Source organism: Hyperoodon ampullatus (genome assembly GCF_949752795.1).
Source record: "Hyperoodon ampullatus genome assembly, chromosome: 10".
Taxonomy (NCBI): Eukaryota; Metazoa; Chordata; class Mammalia; order Artiodactyla; family Ziphiidae; genus Hyperoodon; species Hyperoodon ampullatus.
This window is the reverse complement of record NC_136923.1, coordinates 97881155-97902617: the sequence shown is the minus strand read 5'-3', so window position 1 is coordinate 97902617 and position 21463 is coordinate 97881155. Positions and strand designations below refer to the sequence as shown.

Here is a 21463-nt window from a genome sequence, read left to right as displayed (position 1 = left end):
CAGGGGGCACGAGAAACTGAACTAGAACTGCCTCCACACACGCCCAGCCACTGGTGCTGAGCGCCGTCACTGTGAGGGAGTCAGGAGTCTTGCTTTTTCAGAGGTGAGCACAGAGGTCTGGATTTGACGGAGAAACGACGTTAAGCTACTTCTTGTCTTTTAATACGTACACTCATTTATACTTAATGAGTAAAGTTGATGCCGGGTGAAAACATATTTTCCCGAGAAATGTGAAATCTTACCGAAATGGAGAATCTGTTTTCCTCGTTTCTTTGAAAACACTCATGCTTGGCTTCTTGGAATGGGAGACCCCGAAGTCACAGTCCTCAAACTCTTCCCAACCATCTTCAGCCTTGAACACAGCCTGACCCCAACGCCTCCTGGCACCTTTATGGCCCAGAGTGCCATTTGGCTTCTGTGGTGGGAAACCAGTATCGTCATCTTTAATCGGGTTCCGAATGCCTTTTATGTGCAAGCTATTATATATGATGCTGAGTCCCCATCCTCAGGGAGCTTGCCATACAGTTAAGGAGATAACATATATACATATTTAAAAGTATTTAAAAAATAGGTAGCACATATAGGTAGGGAATAGGTAGGGAATTGAGAGAGGACAGATCACTGTGAACTTGGGTTGGGGAAGTCTTGAATACGTAGGATCAGAATGGACTCTTCGTTGATGTGTAATCTGGAAAACTGCCACATGTGGCTGTGTCTCTTTGGGCAAATGACTTAAGTTTTCAAAGCCTTAGTTTCCTTCTCCTTAAATGGCGACATACAGTATTTATCTAACTTAGTGTTTTCGGATTTGATAGTAAAATACATCGAAAGTTTTTAGGTTAGGGCCTGGCACATAAGCATTACTGTAGGTTAGGTATTGTTGTGGTTGTTATTCTAGAGTTTGGAAGAGGAGATGCATAGAGGACAGCTTTTTAATAGGAAAGTGCCAGAGTGTGTTCCAGGGGGAAAGGGCAGACTGCGTTTACTGAAGCAGATGGTTCGTGCTGGATGGAGGATAGGGTTGTAAAGACAGGCCGATGCTATATGATGAAGGGCCTTCATTGTATGCCTGGGACATTGCAGCTGTCCTATGGGCAGTGGAGAACACTGGATGTTTTTGAGATTAAAAAGTGATGTGATAAAGGCAGCATTCGAGAAAGGTCAGGCTCCTCAGATAGGAGGCCTTTGCAGTTACAGTGGCATGCCGTAACAAGAGCCACGGGTTCATGGTGGTTGGAAAGCTCAGGAAAGAATACATTTGCTGTTAACAAGAAATAAAAGGTCTGGACTTCTTTCTGTCTCTCCGAACAGAGGTCAAGGAGAGTGTAGCAGACACTGCTTCCTCACTAAGATTTTGTTCAGGGCAGCAATATGCCCACGTAAAAGATCTGAAATGCCAGCCTCCCTTGCAGCCCTGTGTAGCCATGGGACATGACCTAGCCGGTGAGTTGTAAGTGCAAGTCTGTTGGGAGGGGCTTCCATGAGAAACAGTTTAGGCTCTGCCAGCCTGTGCCAGTGTCTTCCACTCTTCCCCCTTCTGGAAGGCAGATGCAACCCCAAAGGAGCAGCAGCCAGCTGTGGCCACAGGACCGAGAGTCACCTGCTGAGGAGGGCGGTAGAGCAGGAAGACAGAGCAGTCTGGTTCCTTTTATGAGCTGCACCAGCCCTGGCTTACCCATCACCCGCCTTCTCGCCATGAGAGAAAAACAACCCCTCGTGGTTTAAGCCACAGTGGTCAGGTTCTGTCATAAGTCACTGAATGTAATCCTATTGGACACAGAGAAGGAAAGGCAGGGATGGCTTTAAAAATGTGAGCCTGACTGTCTCAGAATGGTAGCTCTGTTAACAAAAATAAGGAATGAGGAAGAAGACCTGGTCTGGGGCAGACCATGGGGTGGTTTGGGGGCATATAAACTGAAAAATCCAAAAGGCAATGGAAAATTGGGGAATTTGGAAGCAAGGTCAGCAAATACAGCTGTGTATGAAGTAAGAAGATGCTTAAAGAATGGATATGCCATTGCTTGAAGCTGATGGTGCCACAGTGATGGATGATGAACAAAAAGTGGTATTTGCCGACTTCTCTTATACTCTTGTTTCTTGGTCGGAGAGAATGAGCTCCAGACTAAGGAGAATAAGAAGATCTAAAGCCCCAGGTGAGTAGAGTTAATCAAAAGTTATACTTGGCTGAGTCTGAGACTTATTATTTCAGCTGAAGTGTATGTTAGGGTCCTGCTGAACAATGCCAGTAACATCAAGTCATCTCATGTCTAAGAAGATTGGAAAGGGATAAATATTAATAATTTTTATAAAGTAGAAGGTGGATTTTTGCAAACTCCACATTAATAAGTTTGGTACCAGATGAGGGCAAAGATTCTAACATCAGTTATTAAAGAGAAAGTTTTTGAGCACTAAGGAAAAAAGGTGGTAGATCACACAGGCCACCATTTTTCATAAAAAGCAGACAGCGAATGCATGTAGTCTATATGGCCTTCAGCAAAGGAGGTGACAGGGTCTTCTTTCATGCTATCAAAGAAATGAAGTAATGAAAGGACAACAAAGGAGCATCAGTACTGTCATGGGCTGAATGTTTATGTCCCACCAAAATTTATACCCCAACTCCAATGGGTTGGTATTTGGAGATGGGGCTTTGGGAGGTTACTGGGGATGAGATGAGGTCATGAGGGTGGGGACCCTCATGGTGGGATTAGTGCCCTTAGAAGAAGAGAATCCAGGGAGCTGCTTTCTCTCTCTGCCATGTGGACAAAGCAAGAAGGTGCTTTCTACAAATCAGGAGGAGGGCCCCATCAGGAATCAGGTTGGCTGGCACCTTGATCTTGGACTTCCCAACCTCCAGAAGTGTGAGAAAGTAAATTTTTGTTATTTAAGCCACCCAATCTATGGTATTTTCTTATGGCAGCCTGAGCAGACTGAGACAAGTACATAGTTCAATAATCTGACCAAGAGTACTGATTAATGGATTGGTATCCATCTAGAAGAAGGTTCTAGTGGCTTGCTGTCCCAAGGGTACATTGCTATTCTGTTCATCGTGAAGGTACAGGAGGAAAAAAATGAACAACCATTCCATAGCTGGTGACAAGCTGGGCAGAATGGTTAAACTGAGAAGACAAAATAAGGGTTCAAAAATACTTACTAGAAGTGTGAGAGGTAAAGATAAGGTCTTCCAATTTTTTGAATCCTAGAGATCAAATACACAATGAGAGGTATAGAATATGTGATTGAGCAGAAGCACTTGTAAAAAACAGACTTGGGAATTGTAGTTAACAGAATGCTCAATCCCAACTCTGGAACTCATTAGCCATCTAAAAATTTCGGGCTAGTTTATTGGGTACTTTAACTTAGTGAATGCATACGAGAGGGTGGGAGGGTGTTGCATAGTGCATGGCACTTAGTAGCTATTTAGTAATGTTAACTTCCTTTCCTTCCCTCCCAATGTGAGTCAACATTTTATGGGCCTTCCAAGAAAAAAAAAGTAGTCCTTGATGGCACGAGTGAACACAGGGTTCTGGAATGTTGGCGGTAATTCACCCTGTTTTATACTTCCTACCTACTGTCTGCCTCTGGTTCTGGCAGAGGAAGCAGGAAGGTGAGGGGACTCAAAGGCTCCTTCATACACAGGAACCGAGGGTCACTCAGGCATCAGTGAATTACATCCCTGTGGAGTACGTGAAGGAACTGAGGGTGTTTCTCTTAGAGAAAGGGGCAGATAATGTAAGGGTGATTTTCAAATATCGGAAAGGCTGCCTTTCTGGAAGAGTGATTAACTTTTATTAAAAGCTACAGAAACCAGATTTTAGCTCAGTATGAGGAAGAACTTTCTAGTAGTCAGAATTGCCCCAAAGATAATGTGGACACCTCAAGACCCTGGAGGTGGTTCAAAAACAGTGTGGACAATTATTCATTCATTCATTCATTCAACAGATATTTGTTGAGAATTTACCATGTGCCAGACACTGTTTTGGGTTCTGGGTCTGTATTGAGAAAGGAAACAGACGGACATCTTTTATGTCTTCCCCAACGTTTTTAGAATGCCTAGAAACAAAATCCTAATGGAACCAAACCATCGCATCTAAAGTGTCATTATGGGCTACTTACGGTTGGCACGTTTCTGACGATACTTGGAAATAGTGTTGGCGGGTGTTTCTGTTGATTCTTCTGCTTGGGCGCTTGCTGGACACCCGTGTTCTGTGGCGGCTGGATGGACTGCAGTGGCTGGTGGCTGTTTTTCGGCTGGGGCTGTCCGGCAGTCTGGTCACTTATGTCTGGCAGAGGCTTAGGTTCTAGATCAACTACAGGTGGCTTGGACTCTAGTGGTTGCACATGCTTATTTAAAGGCTGTTTCGATTCCAGATGATGTGAGGAAGGGCCTAATACTTGACCAACTTGAAAATATGGGTGTTTCAATGCCTAAAGAAGCATGGAAATAACAAATGGAAAACGGTTTCACCTAACTTTATTGCATATAAACTCTTGTCCAGTGCTGGGCTAGACATATATCACTAGTCTACATAAGCTTCAGAGATTTAGAAAGCATCCAGTTTTCCCCTTATGTGATGACTTTAAAAAGATACCCAGAAAAAAAAAATGATTTGAGAAGAAAATTTCATTAAAAAAAATGAAAAAGTACATATTAGTAGAAAGAATGTATAACGCACTTGTAATTTTAACATCCAGTCAAGGCAACTGTTCTTTTAAAGACTGTATAAAAAACAAAGTCTAGCTTATAAGCAGTGGCTGAATTTGATGTGATTAACTCAAACTAAAACACTAGATACTGATAATGTTTTAGACTCCATAAAGGCATTAAGAAATGAGTTAAGAAAGCCTTCTGCGTAGTTTATTTTAACTAATTAACATCATGTAAAATTCAGGGTTATTTGTAGCCTAACTATAAGTACATGTCTACTAGCAATAAAAAAAATTCTAAGAAATTGAAATAAGCTTTTAACAATATAACAGCAAAGAGAAAGTACTTATGGGAATAAACTATAAAAGTACTAGTAAAAATGGTCACTGAGTTTTCACTAGATCAGTCATCAAATCACTGTTACTGCATGGAAGTGGGGGGTAGGGGACAGAGCTGGTGACCATCTGGGTGACACAGGCTAGAGCAGTGGTTCTCAACTGGTGGTATTTTGCCTCTTCGGAGACCTTTTTTTTTATTGTCACAACTCGGGGGCTGGGAGGCTCTCCGGGCATCTAGGCATGCTGTCAGGGATGCTGCTCAGTATCCTACAACGAACAGGACAGACTCCCCACAGCAAAGAATTAGCGGGTCAAAAATGTCAGAAGTCCCGAGGTTGGTGAAAACTGGTCTGGAGAGTGTCTGAAGCTCTCTGTGCAGCTCAGCTATGGATACAGTTCCCCTTATCAGTACTGCATGTCTGGGTGGGGAGGGAAGTTCCCAGTTCTGCTGTTTTGTGTGTGTGTATCGGGGAAGGGGCTGCTCCCTAAGATAATGAAGCCCTGTTCCCCTGCACCTCCTGCCCTAAGCCAGTACCCGCCTATGTGGAGGCGTAGCCCTGATCCACAGTTAACTTCGCAGGCGTGCAGGGGCAGATTTTAGATGGACAGAGGCAACTCCTGTAACGTAACCTCTCCCTGTCTCCCTGCTTCCATTAAAAAGCAGGGCAGGGCTACCCTCGTGGCGCAGTGGTTGAGAGTCCGCCTGCTGATGCAGGGGACACGGGTTCGTGCCCAGGTCCGGGAAGATCCCACATGCCGCAGAGCGGCTGGGCCCGTGAGCCATGGCTGCTGAGCCTGCGCGTCCGGAGCCTGTGCTCCGCAGCGGGAGAGGCCACAACAGTGAGAGGCCCGCATACTGCAAAAAAAAAAAAAAAAAAGTAGTGAACAAGGAAGAGGTGAAGGGCTGGGAGGCGTATATTTTGGCAGAGGTAGAAAAAGGTTTTCTTCTAAGTTTCCCCTTAGAAACTGCGTTGTGTCCCCTACCACACCTGATGTGTGTGTTTACTACATGGACATTGCTCAGTGGAACTCAACAACAACAACAACTGTAGACGATTTAAATACATCAGTACCTGACACGCAGAAGGCACTCAGGTTCTGGATTAAGTAGCCCCATTAATTAGTATGTCACTATTCCTAAGTCAGTAATGTACATTTTGGAGCTAGAAGCTTTATGAATGTTTTGTCATTTCAGGGCTTCATCTGTAACTTTTCCTCTTTAAGATACCAGCTAGCATCCTTAAAGAAACAGAGGATCTTAAAAAAATAATAACTTCTTTTTTCCTGTTTGTTAAGGGAATATTGATTGAAGAGAATAAGGAATGTATAGAAAGTTCTCAAGAAGAAATTAAAATCATCTCTAAAGCCAACACCAAGAGAAAACTACTGCTCACATTTTGATGTTTTTCTTTTCAGTACTTCTTTCTAGTCTTTCATATACACTGTCTTTCATATACATACACATATATAGAGAGAGATTTTACCTTACACAGACTTGCAGCTTCTGCAACTGTAAGTACCTCATACCAGGACCCCACTTTTGTAATTACTACCATTTTACAGATTATTTTAATGTTTGACAGGGCAAGCTGTCTAACCCTACCACCGTCCTCTGATTATTTATTATTGTTCAAACCTGTCTGAGCTATTCTTTCCTATTTGTTCTTCCAGTTGACCTTTAGAAAATATCTTCTCAAATTAAATTTTTTAAAAGCCAAATAATTATTTGGTTTATTTCAATCCTCAGTTTATATTTAAATAACAATAAGAATACCATAAAGCCTGTTATGACTTTTTAATTTAAGCCCTTTGCAGATAAAACCATGGCGTTTTTAAGACCATGAGACAGGATTCGTCTGTAGGTATTGAGGGTATAGTCACAAAGGAGGCAAGCATGGGTATCACACGCTGCCCTCTTGTGGGAGCCGGAGAGGGAGCATTACTCCCGTCCTGTGGAGGGATGATACCGCTGTGTCGAGGGAACCTGCGTCCTCTACACAGTAGGAGAGCGTCGGAAAGTCTACTAGGTTGTCTAACTGAAGAGATGCTCTTTTACTACCTGTGACAAATTTCTTCCTAATTAGCTGGTCACATGCCTGAATTTTTTTTTGACTTTTACTTTCTTCTTTATTCTTTTAAACTATGAAATGAACACAAGCTCATCATAAACATTTGGAGTCATACAGAAAATACAAACTATCCTGTGCAAATCAGGTCAACATTTTTCTAATTCTAAATCGCTGATTTTTTGTTATTTCATAATTGTCTTTCTAGCCCATTTCCCACCATCTCCCCATTCCCATTCATCCTCCGGTTCTGCCACTGCCTCAACGTTGAGAGCTCTAGCACTTTGCCAGAGAAAGAAGGGAAAGGAAGATGCTAGATGGAAAAGAAGTGTGAGCAAATTCCAACATTTTTAATGCCTAGTGTAAATGTCATTTCCTTTGCAAATTCTTCCTTAAATTTTACCACCAGCCTTCCTCTGGGTGGAAGGATCATCCCTATACGTCTCTCTGTGTTAACTGTCTCTAAATTATCAAAGCACTTTGTCCCCCAAAAAAGTGTGGTAGAAAATTGAGTGCTTGCAGAATGTTCCACCAGGCCAGGAAAGGGGTCGTATATTCATACCTGAAATTCCAACCACCTAACATACTACCAGGCACTTAGTTTCTTAGTCTGTGCTCCATAAATGTTGAAAGAATAGTGATTTCAAAACTTCCTTGAAAGGTTATTGAAGTGGACATTCATTCTCTGTCCAGAATCCATTGTGCCTTCATAGCCAACCACTTATTTCCTGTGGTGGTGGAGGAGGGATCATTTTTCTCCTAGTGTACATCATCTAAGTGGAACAGTAAATCCAAATGCCTCTGCCCTCACCTCAGAAGCCAGAGAGATACAGCTTTATTCCCCCAGAGAGTTATCCTCACCGTGTAGTTTTCTAAGGCTCTTATAACAAGTACCACAGATTGGGCGGCTTAAACAAGAGAAATGTATTTTGTCACCATCCTGGAGGCTAGAAGTCAGAGATCAAAGTGTCGACATGCCTGAATTTTTACCATTAGAGATTAATTCCTTTCAGCCTCAACTTCTACAGGGTTCCTCATTTGAACCACAAAACAGAAAAATCATTGGAGTGGCTATTTTTGCAATTCTCCCAAGAATCTTACATGCCTAGAAGTTAAATCATTACATAAAGCCTTAAGCTTTAGGACTTAATTCTCTTGGTAAAGCTCTGGTTGAAAATAGACTTGTCTTTGTAAAGAAAAATATCCCCGATAATGTAAAACCTCAAATTAAAAAAAAAAAACCCACACACAACTATACCAGGGACATCTGTCTTACCTGGCTTGCTGCTGGTCGTTTCTTTGGATTCCAACTCAACATTTCAGTCATAAGCTGAATAGCTTCACTACTGGCATTGGGAATAAGAGTTTTTAAGTTTATAGGAACACACTGGGGAAAGCGGAAATTCATAGAGGATGCAAGCTGGTACCCTTCCGGCCAGTCACTCTGTTTAAGGAATATATAAGTGGGGGAGGGGAGGCAATAAGTAATTTGTTTTTAATGATCAATTTAAAACAGAGTAATAATATAAAAATCACTTGTGTATGAAAATTTTAATGTTGACTCATATAAATAAATGTGAAAATAAAATACCAGACCACATACACAATTCAGTGCTATAAACAGTATAGAAAGAACAGTTGAGTTGAGAATTAGGGAAAAAATGAGAAAGCACTTTTAAATTTCAAAATGTTAAACTCTGGTCTTTTGGATCTTGATGGTGATGATGGTACCCAGGTGGCTCTGAACAAGTAAGGACAAGCGATGTACAAAGACTCTGATTATTACAAAGATCCTCATTATATGTTATACATTGCATCCAACGTCAAAAACTGCACACAGCTGGGAAATGAGTTACGTTAAAGCTTTAATAGCTGCGTTAACTTGACTAATGTTCACTACAAGGCACACACTCATTTAATCCAGGTGTAATTATACATACTTAAACGTATTAAATAAGTGCATCTCAGAAAGTGAAGTCTAGCTGAATGCAATAGTTGATTGAAAAGTACTCAGTTCAAGAAATTAAATATCCATGGCAGAGGTATATAAATGTAAACAAGAAAAGGTTAAGAGAAAATAAAATCCAGGACACCTGGCATTAATGAGTTGATCCCAACGGACGTTCACAGAACAAGTAGGAATGAGGCTAAGCAGGTAGTCATCGGCTGGTCATCAGACCAGAGTTAAATACATAGAATTCTAAATACAGAGAATTTTCCCTTAAGTTCTTAAGGAAAGGTCAGCCCCTTTTCTCGACAGTCTGGTGGGATTCTGGCTTCTTGCAACCCTCATCCCATCCCAATAAAAAAAAAAAGACTGATTATAAGGAAATTAACCCTTAAAACGTCAGCCTTTTTGAAAATGGAAATATCAGCTAGCTGGCCAAAAGTTACAAATAATCAAAAGTTATAAAAACTTAAGGACGAAAGTACTTACTTTTTTGGGAGTCCCTAAAACTTGGCAAATCTTAAAGATTTCATCGACCTCACTTGTCCCTGGGAAAAGTGGTCTTAACGTGTATAGTTCAGCCATTATACTCCCAACAGCCCACATGTCAATGGGAGAGCTATAAACTGAAGATCTTAATAAAACTTCAGGAGCACGATACCTATGAAAATAGAAAACAAAACAGGCCATTTTGATTGTAGTTTCAGAGGTGGAATGGCAGTAGGATTTTGTTTGGTCCGGCATTTCAATCGAGAACCAGGTATTAACTGCCTTCTCTGTATCAGGCATCTGTCTGCGCAATGTGTTGGGTTTATATTGACTAGCACACATTTTTCCTGACCACAAACAAGTAGTAGAGCTCAAGACAACTATAAACGAAATGTCCAAGTGGCCTAAGATAGGGACTCCAACAAATAAATGTGGAAATGCTAATATAATACATTAAAAAAAGGTGGAGAAGCTCTGAATGGAAGCAGATACGTTCTGAATGGGAGCAGTCGTATTTTACAATACATTAAATCCTGATACATTCACATGAAGGATCGAAAACAAAAGACTAACAAAGATTATCCCTGAGTAGTGGGCTTTTTCCCATCTTTTTAAAAAAATTATTTTATTGAAGTATAGTTGATTTACAATGTTGTGTTAATTTCTGCCGTACAGCAAAGCAATTCAGCTATACATATATATACATCCTTTTTTGTAGACTTTTCTGTTATGGTTTCTCACAGGATATTGCATATAGTTCCCTGTGCTTGTTTATCCATCCTTCTTTTGGTTTATCTGTTTGAAAGTGCCGATTCCTCAATTGACTCAATTTCCTTAATTGATAATATTTTTAATTAGAAAAATACTCTATTTATAAGGCAAAGGTAGCTGGTGGAGGATATTCTCAATTTTTTTTTCCATGTTGAAATGCACAAACGTTTCAGCCTAAATGCTTTGCAGTATTATCCTTCGGCTTCCATTCAGAGTAGCTTTCTTTGACAGCTTTGAGATATAATTCACATAACATGCAATACATCCATTTAAAAGCATACAGTTCAGTGGCTTTAAGTATATTCACAAGAGTTGTGCATCCATCATCACAATCAACTTTAGAACATTTTCATCACCCCCAAAAGAAACCCCACACCTCTCCAATAGCCCTGCGCTCCCATTTCTCTAATCTACTATCTATAGATTTGCCTCTTCTGTCACTTCATATCAATGGAACCATACACTGTGTGGTCCTTTGTGACTGGCTTCTTTCATTGAACATGTTTCCAAGGTTTATCCATGTTGTAGCATATATCAGTACTTCTATTTATTGCTGAATAATATTCCATTGTATGGCTATACCACATTTTGTTTATCCATGATCAGTTGATGGACATTTGGGTTTTTCCCACTTTTTGGTTATTATGGTAATGTTGTGAACATTCATATACAAGTTTTTGTGTGGGCATATGTTTTCATTTCTCTTGGGTATATACCTAGGTGTGGGATTTTGCTGGATCACATGGTAACTATATGTTTAACCACTGAGGAACTGCCAGGCTGTTTTGTACCATTTTCCACTCCCACCAGCAAATGTGTGAGGGTTCCAGTTCCTTCACATCCTTGCCAACACTTTTTATTACGTTTTGATATTTTTAGGAGACAAAATTGTTTTGAATGTTTTGCCCAATTTAGATACTGAAAACAAGTATTCTCAATTTCATTCCATTTCAGTATAGAATCTTAAATTTACCCAGTTGAAAATAGAAGCTCCTTAAAAAGATTCTTCCCTGCAAGAGGAGATTTTCCAATTCTAATTATACATTTAAAAAAGATAAAACTAGTACACTTTGAGCTCTTATTTAATTTGTTCAGTTCCTCCTTTGCTTTTGTAGGGATAAATATCATTATCTTCCTGTTTGCAAACTTCATTTTCAATAATTGCAGTTTCCCATAAACTTCAGAAGCTTTGGGTTTTTGGCGTCCATTTATCAAAACTTCTGAATGAAGATTTCCAAGTGATTTGAAACAAAATGCAACCAAAATAGGAAGGGATTATTTACAAAAAAAGCTAGATATCACTGTAAATCATTTAAATTGACTTACCAAGTAGTTTTTCAAAGGCTCAAACAATTCTAAAATTCGAATGACAGATGGCAAAGAGAGAAAGCACATACAGCCATGCTGCAGCCGTTTTTATAGTCAACATCAGTAGCATCACAAAAATTTTGCAGTGCAGTTACCCTCTGCGTGTATGTGTAATGTGTAAATTCTGACAACTGCAGCTTATTTTGATTGGTAGAATGCAAATTTAGCAGCTTATTTGGATGCAGTTACAAAATAGATAAGCATCGTAACCAATCCAAATAAATTTCTGCTTTCTAGGTTTCTTAATTTAGTAAGAATACTGTTTTTATGATGCTAGGCTTCACTAAAACTTGTATTACCATGGCAAAAATAATTTTATTTTCAAAGGTTTTAACTGAAGTTAAATAACATTCATAGTAATGTCAGACATTTCACTTTTCAAGGAATGACCTTCCAAAAGCTTCACTTTGATTCTCTGAATTGTGATGAAAAAAATCAAATGATTATTAGAAATAAGGTAATTGATTTTTCTCTTCGAAGCCAGTTGGAAGGCACTCATTTAAAACCGACATTGTTAATTAGCCATGTGTTAAAGTGTGAACTTGGTTTATGGGTCTCTCATGTTACCAGAACAGACCAGGGAGGAATCAGGAAGCATACAGCGGAGGTCGATCAGACGTGTCCCAGCTTGTTTTAATGAAACTATTGATAACAGGCATCGACCGAGACTGTCTGCAGCAAACCGGGACATATTGTCACTCTTTCCAGGCTCTGTCCTCAGACTTCTTTTCTTCTCTAACCACACTCAGTCCCTTAGTGACCTCACCCAACCCTGTAATTTTTAACACCGAGGTGTCCCAAGTTTACGTCTCCAGCCCAGCCCTGCTCCCTGAACCCCAGGTCATAGGCCCCACCGCCTACCGTGACATCTCCCCGTGGTTGTCTCAGAGGCATCCCTCAACCCGACACACAACTGCGCTCCCCCCACCAGCTCCACAGCAGCCCCCTCTCCCTCAGGGCTGACTCCAGCCCTCTGGCTGCTCATGGAAAAGACCTTGAAGTCTCTGACTCCTTCGTCTTGTTCCCCACATCTGCTTCACCAGGAAATCACATCTGCTCTATCTTAAAGCACACCCAGCATCCTACACCTGTCACCACCTCCATGGCCACCAGATCCAAGTCACTGTCATTTTCTGCCCAAGGTAGTGTAACAGCCTCCTCCCTGGTCTCCCTGCTTCTGCCGCTGCTCCTCTAGACTCTTTTCAGGACGGCAGCTCAGAGCCCTGCAGGGGCCCCCTGGTTCCCTCCGATGAGCCCGACATCCCCGTCCTTACATCCGGCCGCCCCACAAACGCTCTGGCCTCACTTCCCACTCCCGCCCTCCTTATTCACTCTGCTCTTTGCAGAATCCTCAGTGGCACTCCTGTCCACGGGCCTTTATGCTCAGCATTTTCTCTGCCTGAAAACCTCTTGCCTCGCAGCATCTCCCCAGCCTGGCATCAGTGAGACCGCCTGTTTAAAACAGCAACATACCCCTTCCCTCCCCTGTCACTTCCAACCCCCTGTCTCTTTCCAGACTTTATTTTTCTGTATAATAATATGTAGAGATATATATGTATCACTGATACTCAAATATTCTTAATTGTTTTTATTGGAATACATACAGAAAAATGCACATGTCCTAAGAGTACAGCTTGCTGAATTTTTACAGTTAGAACATACCTATGGGCCCAGCACCCAGACCAAGGAACTGCGTGTTATCAGCTCTGCAGAGGGCCCCTCCTCTGCACTCTTCCAGTCACTACTGCTCCTGCCCCGACCATGTAACCGCTATCCTGACTTTTAACAGGTTCGTTCTATTTCTGTACTTTATATAAATGGAATCCCATAACATGTGCTCTTTTTCTGTTTGGCCTCTGGCTCACAACATTGTATCTGTGAGATCCATCATATTGTTTACGTAGTTGTAGGCCTTTCATTCTCATTGCTGTGAAGTACTCCACTGGGTGAATGTATATGCCTCTGGTGATGGCCATTTGGGTAGTGTGCAAGATGGTACTGTTATGTGTCTTGTGATGAACGTGTGTGTGTCTCTCTGTTGGTAACTCAGGACATTCTTTCTTTGTTTATGGATTGGCTGTCATGTAAGCAGCATGAGGCAGAGATTCTCTTCTGTTTAGTTCACGTCTGTGTTCCCAGGGCCTAAAATAGTATCCAGCACATAATAGGGGTTCAGTAAATGTTTGTTGAATGAATGAATGGATGCGTGAAATCCTTTTTCCTTCCCTTTTCATTTATCACAAGAGTCATGAGGCAATCCTTCTCTCTCTCCAAAGCATACAAAAAAATTCAGTTCTACATTTTGCTTTAAATACTTGATATGGAACCTCCAGAAAGATGTGTAACAATCTACTGTAGGAAAACGTCAACAGAGACATATGCCTCTGGACAGTTGCAAAAAACTACTCACCATCTGGTGGATACATAATCAGTATACGGTGGCTGTGACCTTAATTCTCTTGCAAGTCCAAAGTCAGCAATTTTCACAAGTTCTGGGCCCATACAAAGCAAGTTTTCTGGTTTCATATCCCTATGGAAAAAGCCTTGGTAATATAGAGAGGGAAAACAATAATAAATCATCATATCTAGACATACTTGATTTACTAACAAGATAGCTGAGCCTCTCTGTTCTAATTAGGAAGGTGAACTTAGGAAAAAAATAAACCATATTTATTGTCTACACAGTGATGGGAGGTGGGGACCCTGCTTTCAGAATAATTTGGCGAGGAAGTTCATACAGTATATATGGCCATTAAAAATAAATATCCACATGTATTTCTATTTGTGGATCTGGTGAGTTCAGGCACTGGTTTAGATACTGCCACATTATGATTATCTCCGCTAATTTGAACAACACCCTTAAGGAGGTATTATGATTACGAGTGGGTAGCAGATGAGGAGGTTGAGGCTTGGAGAGAAGCAGTCTAGTGAAAGCTCAAGGAGCGCTGCATATCAGGCTTCAGTCAGTGAAGCTGGTCTTATTACTGCGCTACCACATTGTAGTTTAACCTGTGATTCCTTGAGTATAATCGCTTTGAGAAGTCCATTAAACACAAACAGAACGCCACACATTTGAATCAACTCCTTCCTTTAAAATTATTTAACAGGGCTTCCCTGGTGGCACAGTGGTTGAGAGTCCACCTGCTGATGCAGGGGACGCGGGTTCGTGCCCCGGTCCGGGAAGATCCCACATGCCGCGGAGCGGCTGGGCCCGTGAGCCATGGTCGCTGAGCCTGCGTGTCCAGAGCCTGTGCTCCGCAACGGGAGAGACCACAACAGTGAGAGGCCCACATACCACCAAAAAAAAAAAAAAAAAAAAAAATTTATTTAACAGCTCAGTTATCCCCTGGTAGCTGCCTTGTTGAAACAACCCCAATAATTATAATGCTTATTTACCAATTTAATGTATATAATAAATGGCTAGTTACCAAAGCTACATGGCAGCCCAATGAAAATGAGGGCAGAAAGCCCTCCTTGCAGATGTCTAAGGAGTAGGTAAAGCACACTGGTTGTACACAGATGACTTGTATCCTAATGACTTTGCAGGGTGGAGAATTAAGAACAGGCCTGGTCATCAATTGTAGGTGATCGTCATCATCACCAAGGGTTTTCATGCAGATCTGAGCTAGGAAGACTCTTCTAAACCTAAACTTTTCGAACCCCTTCGAAGCCAGTGTGGGCTCTCCATGACATCTACAACAGTTTTGTACTCTGTTTACCTGGTACTCCTTACTCAAAATAGCTACTGAGATCCATCCATTTCACTAACTTCCAAGAGAAACACATCGTAATTTCATAATAAGAAGACAGGAATGGGAGCACATGTGATGGTAAAGTGACATTAATCCATAAAATCTTAATTAAACCACAGTTGAGGTTTTCTCCATCCTCACTAATATAAATATATTGGTAACTTGGTCCTAACTTTAACTAAAATATTAGTCCATTTCTTTTGACAGCTACTGTTTTTAAAATACCTATTTTCTCAAAGGATTACATCTGAGATGTTTATGAACTATGGCAAGAATAATTTAGCTTTTGTAAAAACGTCTCTTGTTCTTGGAGTCTGGTTTCCCAGATCACTCTGTAGGCACTTATAAAGCCAACTCTAGATTACTCATATGTTATTTACTTTCATCAACAATTTTTAAATTCCAAGCTGGTTTCCTCCGTCAATCCCTTATGCTCTGGAGTTGCTGATAGTTGATATATACCCAAGGAATCTAAACCAATTTTATTACTAGCCTAAAAAATATCAACAAAACACAAAACTCTTTCCAAAAATCAGAGAATTCATAAGGCTTTTGATTTTCCACATCACACTTGCTTCTATTAGCATAAATTAATGCAGGCAAATATCAAGAGTTAACCATGCTGACCAGAGTTTAAAAATGAGTTGAAGATCAGGAATCCAATATGAACAATTAAAATAGCATATATCCTTTACATTCCATGTAATTAATAAATGACTGACTTTTATCAATCGATTGTAATATGTTTTCATGGGTTTTAGGTTTTTAAAGACCTTAACAGTTTACATAAGACAAAAAAACCCTGGGGATTCAGGAATGTTCTTACAATGTTTATGTGGAATTCTGCATAGCAATTCTAGAAAATAAATTATTTCCTGTAGCATTTAAAAGAGAAAGGAGAAAAGAAAATATAAAATATAGGATGAAACATGAAAGGAGACTAATAATGGTGATTTTTGAATGCCTATGCTCAGAATGCAGCAATGGTATGATATACACTATCCTAATTTAATATCTAAACATCTAGTGATGCTAAACTAGAATCATTAAAAATTAATGATCATTAAATCACTAAAATTTTTCATAATGTTAACTTTATTTTGGTTTGATAGATATGCAAAAAACTATAAATTAAGATCACATAAATAAGAAATGCATAAAAATAATTTCTCCAAATATAGAAACAACTAAATGTAAATACTAAGGAAAACTAGAAAATACCATAGCACAGGTGCTTTAAACTATTTAAGTGTTAATAATTGATCATGATAGATCAAAGCATTCCAATCTTTTCCAAAAGAGGGACCTTTTTTTTTTTTTCATTTCCATGGTAAAATTAGGTGGAATGAGGTAGCAGGATGGGGTTATGATGACGGAGACTAAAGGCTGATGATCAAACTGTAAAAAAATTCTGCTATAGAGGAAGATAGTTACAGATTATAGAAATTCTATTTTATATAGAATTATAGAAATTCTAAATTTTTAAAATAAAACTGTCAGTTAGTAGGCACATATTCCAAACTTGTAGTTATCCAATATAATATTATTTAACAGTATATATACAATTCCTATGCATGACCGTGACAGTAATCTAAAGGGGCAGGGCAATGAAACCTACCATGTTTATGGATAAATGCCAGCCCTTGCAATATTTGGTACATAATATTTCTGATGACTGACTCAGGGAACAACTTGTTTCTGTGAAGAAATGAACAGATAAACAGGGATGTAATTCAATTTGTCAAAAGAATGCTGTACAGTTATAGTATCAGAGCAGAGGTTTTGTATATTGGTCTTCAGTTGACATGGAAAAGAAGTTTACCTGAATAAAAAAGGCTTGTAAATCAATCCTCAGAAACAATATTTCAGGAAGTTAAGCTACCAAAAACAAAGTGTAAAAATACCACTAACCTCAAATAGCCCTTTACCTTGTACAGTTGTTAATGGTTTAATTTATACTTTTGACATTGAATAATATTGTAAACAATATCACTTTAATTTCCTTTTAATTTAGAAATCCAGAATTGAATCATGAAATTCCAAAGCTGAGTCTTTTTAATGTTCATTTGCAATTGCATTCACCACTTCCACTTACATATATATTTAAAATCATATGAAAGTATAATATTTCATGTATTTACATGTACTTAATTTTTTCTTCAGAATTATATCTCAGTATACCATGGATATGTTTATCATTTCATATATTTTAAAGAGCATAAATTATTTTTAGAAGCCAAGAAGATTACCCATAATCCCACCACCTGATAAGGAAACTATTTTGATTTTTCAGCATTCTAATCCAGCCCTAATCCATCTGTGTGTATAACTTTTATATTAGGTGTCAATGTTACATAAATACAACTTTGGTTTCTGTTTTTTGTTCACTTATAAGCACTCTTTTTTTAAAAAATTTATTCATTTATTTAATTTTTGGCTGCATTGGGTCTTCGCTGCTGCACACGGGCTTTCTCTAGTTGCAGTGAGCGAGGGCTACTCTTTGTTGCGGGGCACAGGCTTCTCATTGTGGTAGCTTCTCTTGTTGCAGAGCACAGGCTCTAGGCGCGTGGGCTTCAGTAGTTGTGGCACATGGGCTTCAGTAGTTGTGGCTCACGGGCTCTAGAGCACAGGCTCAGTAGTTGTGGCGCACGGGCTTAGTTGCTCCACAGCATGTGGGATCTTCCCGGACCAGGGCTTGAACCCGTGTCCCCTGCATTGGCAGGCGAATTCTTAACCACTGCGCCACCAGGGAGGCCCCTAAACACTCTTATAATCTTCATAATTATCACTTTTAATGGCTACAAAATAATTACATCAGTATTATACACTGTAATTACCAACCTATTCTCCCATTGATAGTTATTTATTTTAAATAGTTCAAAGAGGTAAGTGAAGCTTGGTATAGTCATTTAACAGAACACACTAGCTATGGTAACTATGAAGATTATGTATCAGCATTAAAAAATGCCTGTAGGGCTTCCCTGGTGGCACAGTGGTTGAGAATCTGCCTGCTAATGCAGGGGACACGGGTTCGAGCCCTGGTCTGGGAAGATCCCACATGTCGCGGAGCAGCTAGGCCCGTGAGCCACAGCTACTGAGCCTGCGCGTCTGGAGCCTGTGCTCCGCAACAAGAGAGGCTGCGATAGTGAGAGGCCCGCGCACCGTGATGAAGAGTGGCCCCCGCTTGCCACAGCTAGAGAAAGCCCTCGCACAGAAACGAAGACCCAGCACAGCCAAAAAATAAATAAATAAATACATTAATTTTAAAAAATGCCTATAAGTGAGTAAATCAAACAGAAACATGTATCACCACTAAAATTACAACTACATAGAAAATATGCATGTCTGTATACAGGAGCTAGAAAGAACTCTAGAAAAATAAACACTGATTTGAGAGGTAGAATATCCTTTACTTTTATTTTAACTGCTATTAGTGTCATAATGATATCAGCCTGAAAAATAACAGGCATTCAATACAGTATTTTTTGAAAGAAGGAAAAATATGATTAAAGAAAAATTCACTGACCATCCTTAGACCTTGAGAGAGAGAGAGAGAGAGAGTGAGTGTGTGTGAGAGAGTGTGTGTGTGTGTTTAAGAAATAGAGATCAACATCATTCTACTGGGAAATTCATTTCATATTTTAGGCTCTTTTGCTGAACAACTCTGGCTTTAAAAACAGGCAAAATGGACATTAAACTCCCAGATGTGACCAGCAGCTACCACCAAAATGTTATCCTCTCCAAGCTCATGGCAGATGACTGAAACTCTCCTTCTTTAGAGATGCTGTTCGTATGTTTAAAAATTAAAATGAGAATTTCCTTGGGATTGGTAACACATTTTTATCATTCACTTAAGCATTCTAATAAACAAGTATATTAGATCCTTTCTTAAAAGCAACTTCATTCTTTCCTCCATTCCTTCATTAACCTTTTGCAAGATGCTTGGGAGAGTAAGAAAGACAATTTTCTCGATTTTGCCCAACGCCAGCTTTATTATTGAGTATTAAACTATAGATAGATTTTTGTTTCAAAAGGTATAGATGGATAGTGTGCTTATATGAAATATTTACCTTGACTTTTAAGTTATTACCACGGAAAAATGATGGTTCTTCAACGTTAGATATTATCCTTTGATAAAGATAACTAATTTAAAGCTACCTCATGGACTGATAGATCTGTATATTGCCAAGTGTGACATAATGAAGGGATCCAAGGGACTCGTGGAGGAGACAATAAGGAAAAAGTTAGTTTTCATAAAGACATACCTGTCTTTCATTAATTGATAGAGGTTTTCTTTCATATATTCAAATATAAAATAAAGATGGTCATTTTCTCTGATAACTTCTTTCAGTTTAATCACGTTGGCATGATTAAGTTTCTTCAGAGACTGCAATAGAGCAAATGAGCATTAAAATTCTTAAAGCAAAGTTATAGAAGTTGGCACAATCTCATCAATGCTAGGATGATAAGTACCTTAAGTAATTTTCCATTTCTTCTAAATTCATTAATGAATTTTTAATATCTATAAAAATTTCCATGTCTGAAAACATCTAGAACATCTATTTAAGTAAACAGTGGGCTTCCCTGGTGGCGCAGTGGTTAAGAACCTACCTGCCAATGCAGGGGACATGGGTTCAAGCCCTGGTCCGGGAAGATCCCACATGCTGCAGAGCAACTAAGCCTGTGAGCCACAACTACTGAGGCTGTGCTCTAGAGCCCGTGAGCCACAACTACTGAAGCCCATGTGCCTAGAGCCCGTGCTCTGCAACAAGAGAAGCCACTGCAGTGAGAGAAGCCCTCGCACCGCAACAAAGAGTAGCCCCCGCTCACCGCAACTAGAGAAAGCCCGCTTGCAGCAACAAAGACCCAATACAGCCGAAAATAAATAAATAAATTTTTCTAAAAATTAAAAAAATATAAAGTAAGCAGTAATTGTCTAAGTAACGAATATAAGTGCAAAAACAAACCAGGTCAACAATAGCTACAAAACATTTCACTCTGTCACTTTTTTTTTCTTGGTCATTAAATAGGTTTAATTTTTTCTGACTTAACTATGTGGAATGCCATGCAAAAGTCTCCAAAAATTTATCCAAGTTATACAACATAAAATATAAAGAAATGGCATGTGGCAATTAAAAAATTATCTTTCCCTTGATAATATGGATTAAAATGCTCTTTTAAAAGTGAGAGTATACTTTTAAATATGAGGGTATAGTTGCTTTCTGTTCTCCGCTGACATTCTGATGAGAAATGAGAAATTAGGAACATAGAGAAAAACATAAGAAATATAATTATCTTTGGTCTGCTTCCCGCAGAGAACAGAACCATCTTCTTAGCTACCATGTGTCAGAAACGAGACACATGTGAGGTAGAGCTAAGGCCTTCTGGGGTTCTTTTCATCTCTGGGATTTTACCTTAACTTCTCTCAAGTTCATACATTCATCCCAAGAATAGAACTTTCTCTTCATTCTGCAATAAAAAAAGAAAAGTTTAGTGTATGGGGACCGGGGATTTGAAGACACAATTTACACCATTGGCTTTCTTAACTCTGTAATTAGTTCACTTTGGGCAAGCTGTGATAGCTCTTTTCCTTCCTCCTTAAAAGGAGATCATCTCCCTTCTGTGTATCTCAAGGCCATTTGGTGCAGGTTCATGACTGTGTCACTTCTTGGGCAAATTGCCTAATGACTTCTCTGTGCTGCAAACTGCTTAGCTAGAAAGTAGGAACTACTGCATAAGAAAATCCTATTGTAAACTGCTTAGTTCAGCACTCAGTAAATACTATTGTAGATGTCCTTATTTTTACTGGTATCTGTGGTCAGCTACAATAAGGTATGAAGGGTATCACTACTATTATCTCTAAAATATCCTGAGTGAATCAGAATTGCAGTTATGCTCACTCAGGTGCTAGAAATTTATGAAGGAGCTTGAAGAAATTGAGGGCTTACCAACTTACCAAAAGATACGTTTCAGTACTATAGATTTATAAATGTCTTGCTAAAATGATAAAAGTAAATCTGGCACAGTGCTCAATTTGAAATAAAATAGAAGTCAATTCAAATATAGTATAAAAGTATTTTAGTAAA

The 21463-nt window shown here is 39.5% G+C and overlaps 1 protein-coding gene across 4 annotated transcripts in view; it reads right to left on the bottom strand.

The window, feature by feature from the left end:
* MAK (male germ cell associated kinase) overlaps positions 1-21463 on the bottom strand; it is a gene marked incomplete at both ends in the record, with an annotated part of 41879 nt that overhangs the window by 15090 nt on the left and 5326 nt on the right. For 3 of the 4 annotated variants that reach the window (XM_079713377.1, XM_079713378.1, XM_079713379.1), the window contains 8 exons: positions 243-415; positions 4114-4425; positions 8326-8493; positions 9487-9658; positions 14036-14168; positions 16996-17075; positions 19643-19764; positions 20792-20846. In XM_079713377.1, the coding sequence (XP_079569503.1) occupies positions 243-415; positions 4114-4425; positions 8326-8493; positions 9487-9658; positions 14036-14168; positions 16996-17075; positions 19643-19764; positions 20792-20846 (1215 nt within the window). The remainder of the gene's footprint in view (positions 1-242; positions 416-4113; positions 4426-8325; positions 8494-9486; positions 9659-14035; positions 14169-16995; positions 17076-19642; positions 19765-20791; positions 20847-21463) is intronic. The other variant, XM_079713380.1, reaches the window with a different exon arrangement.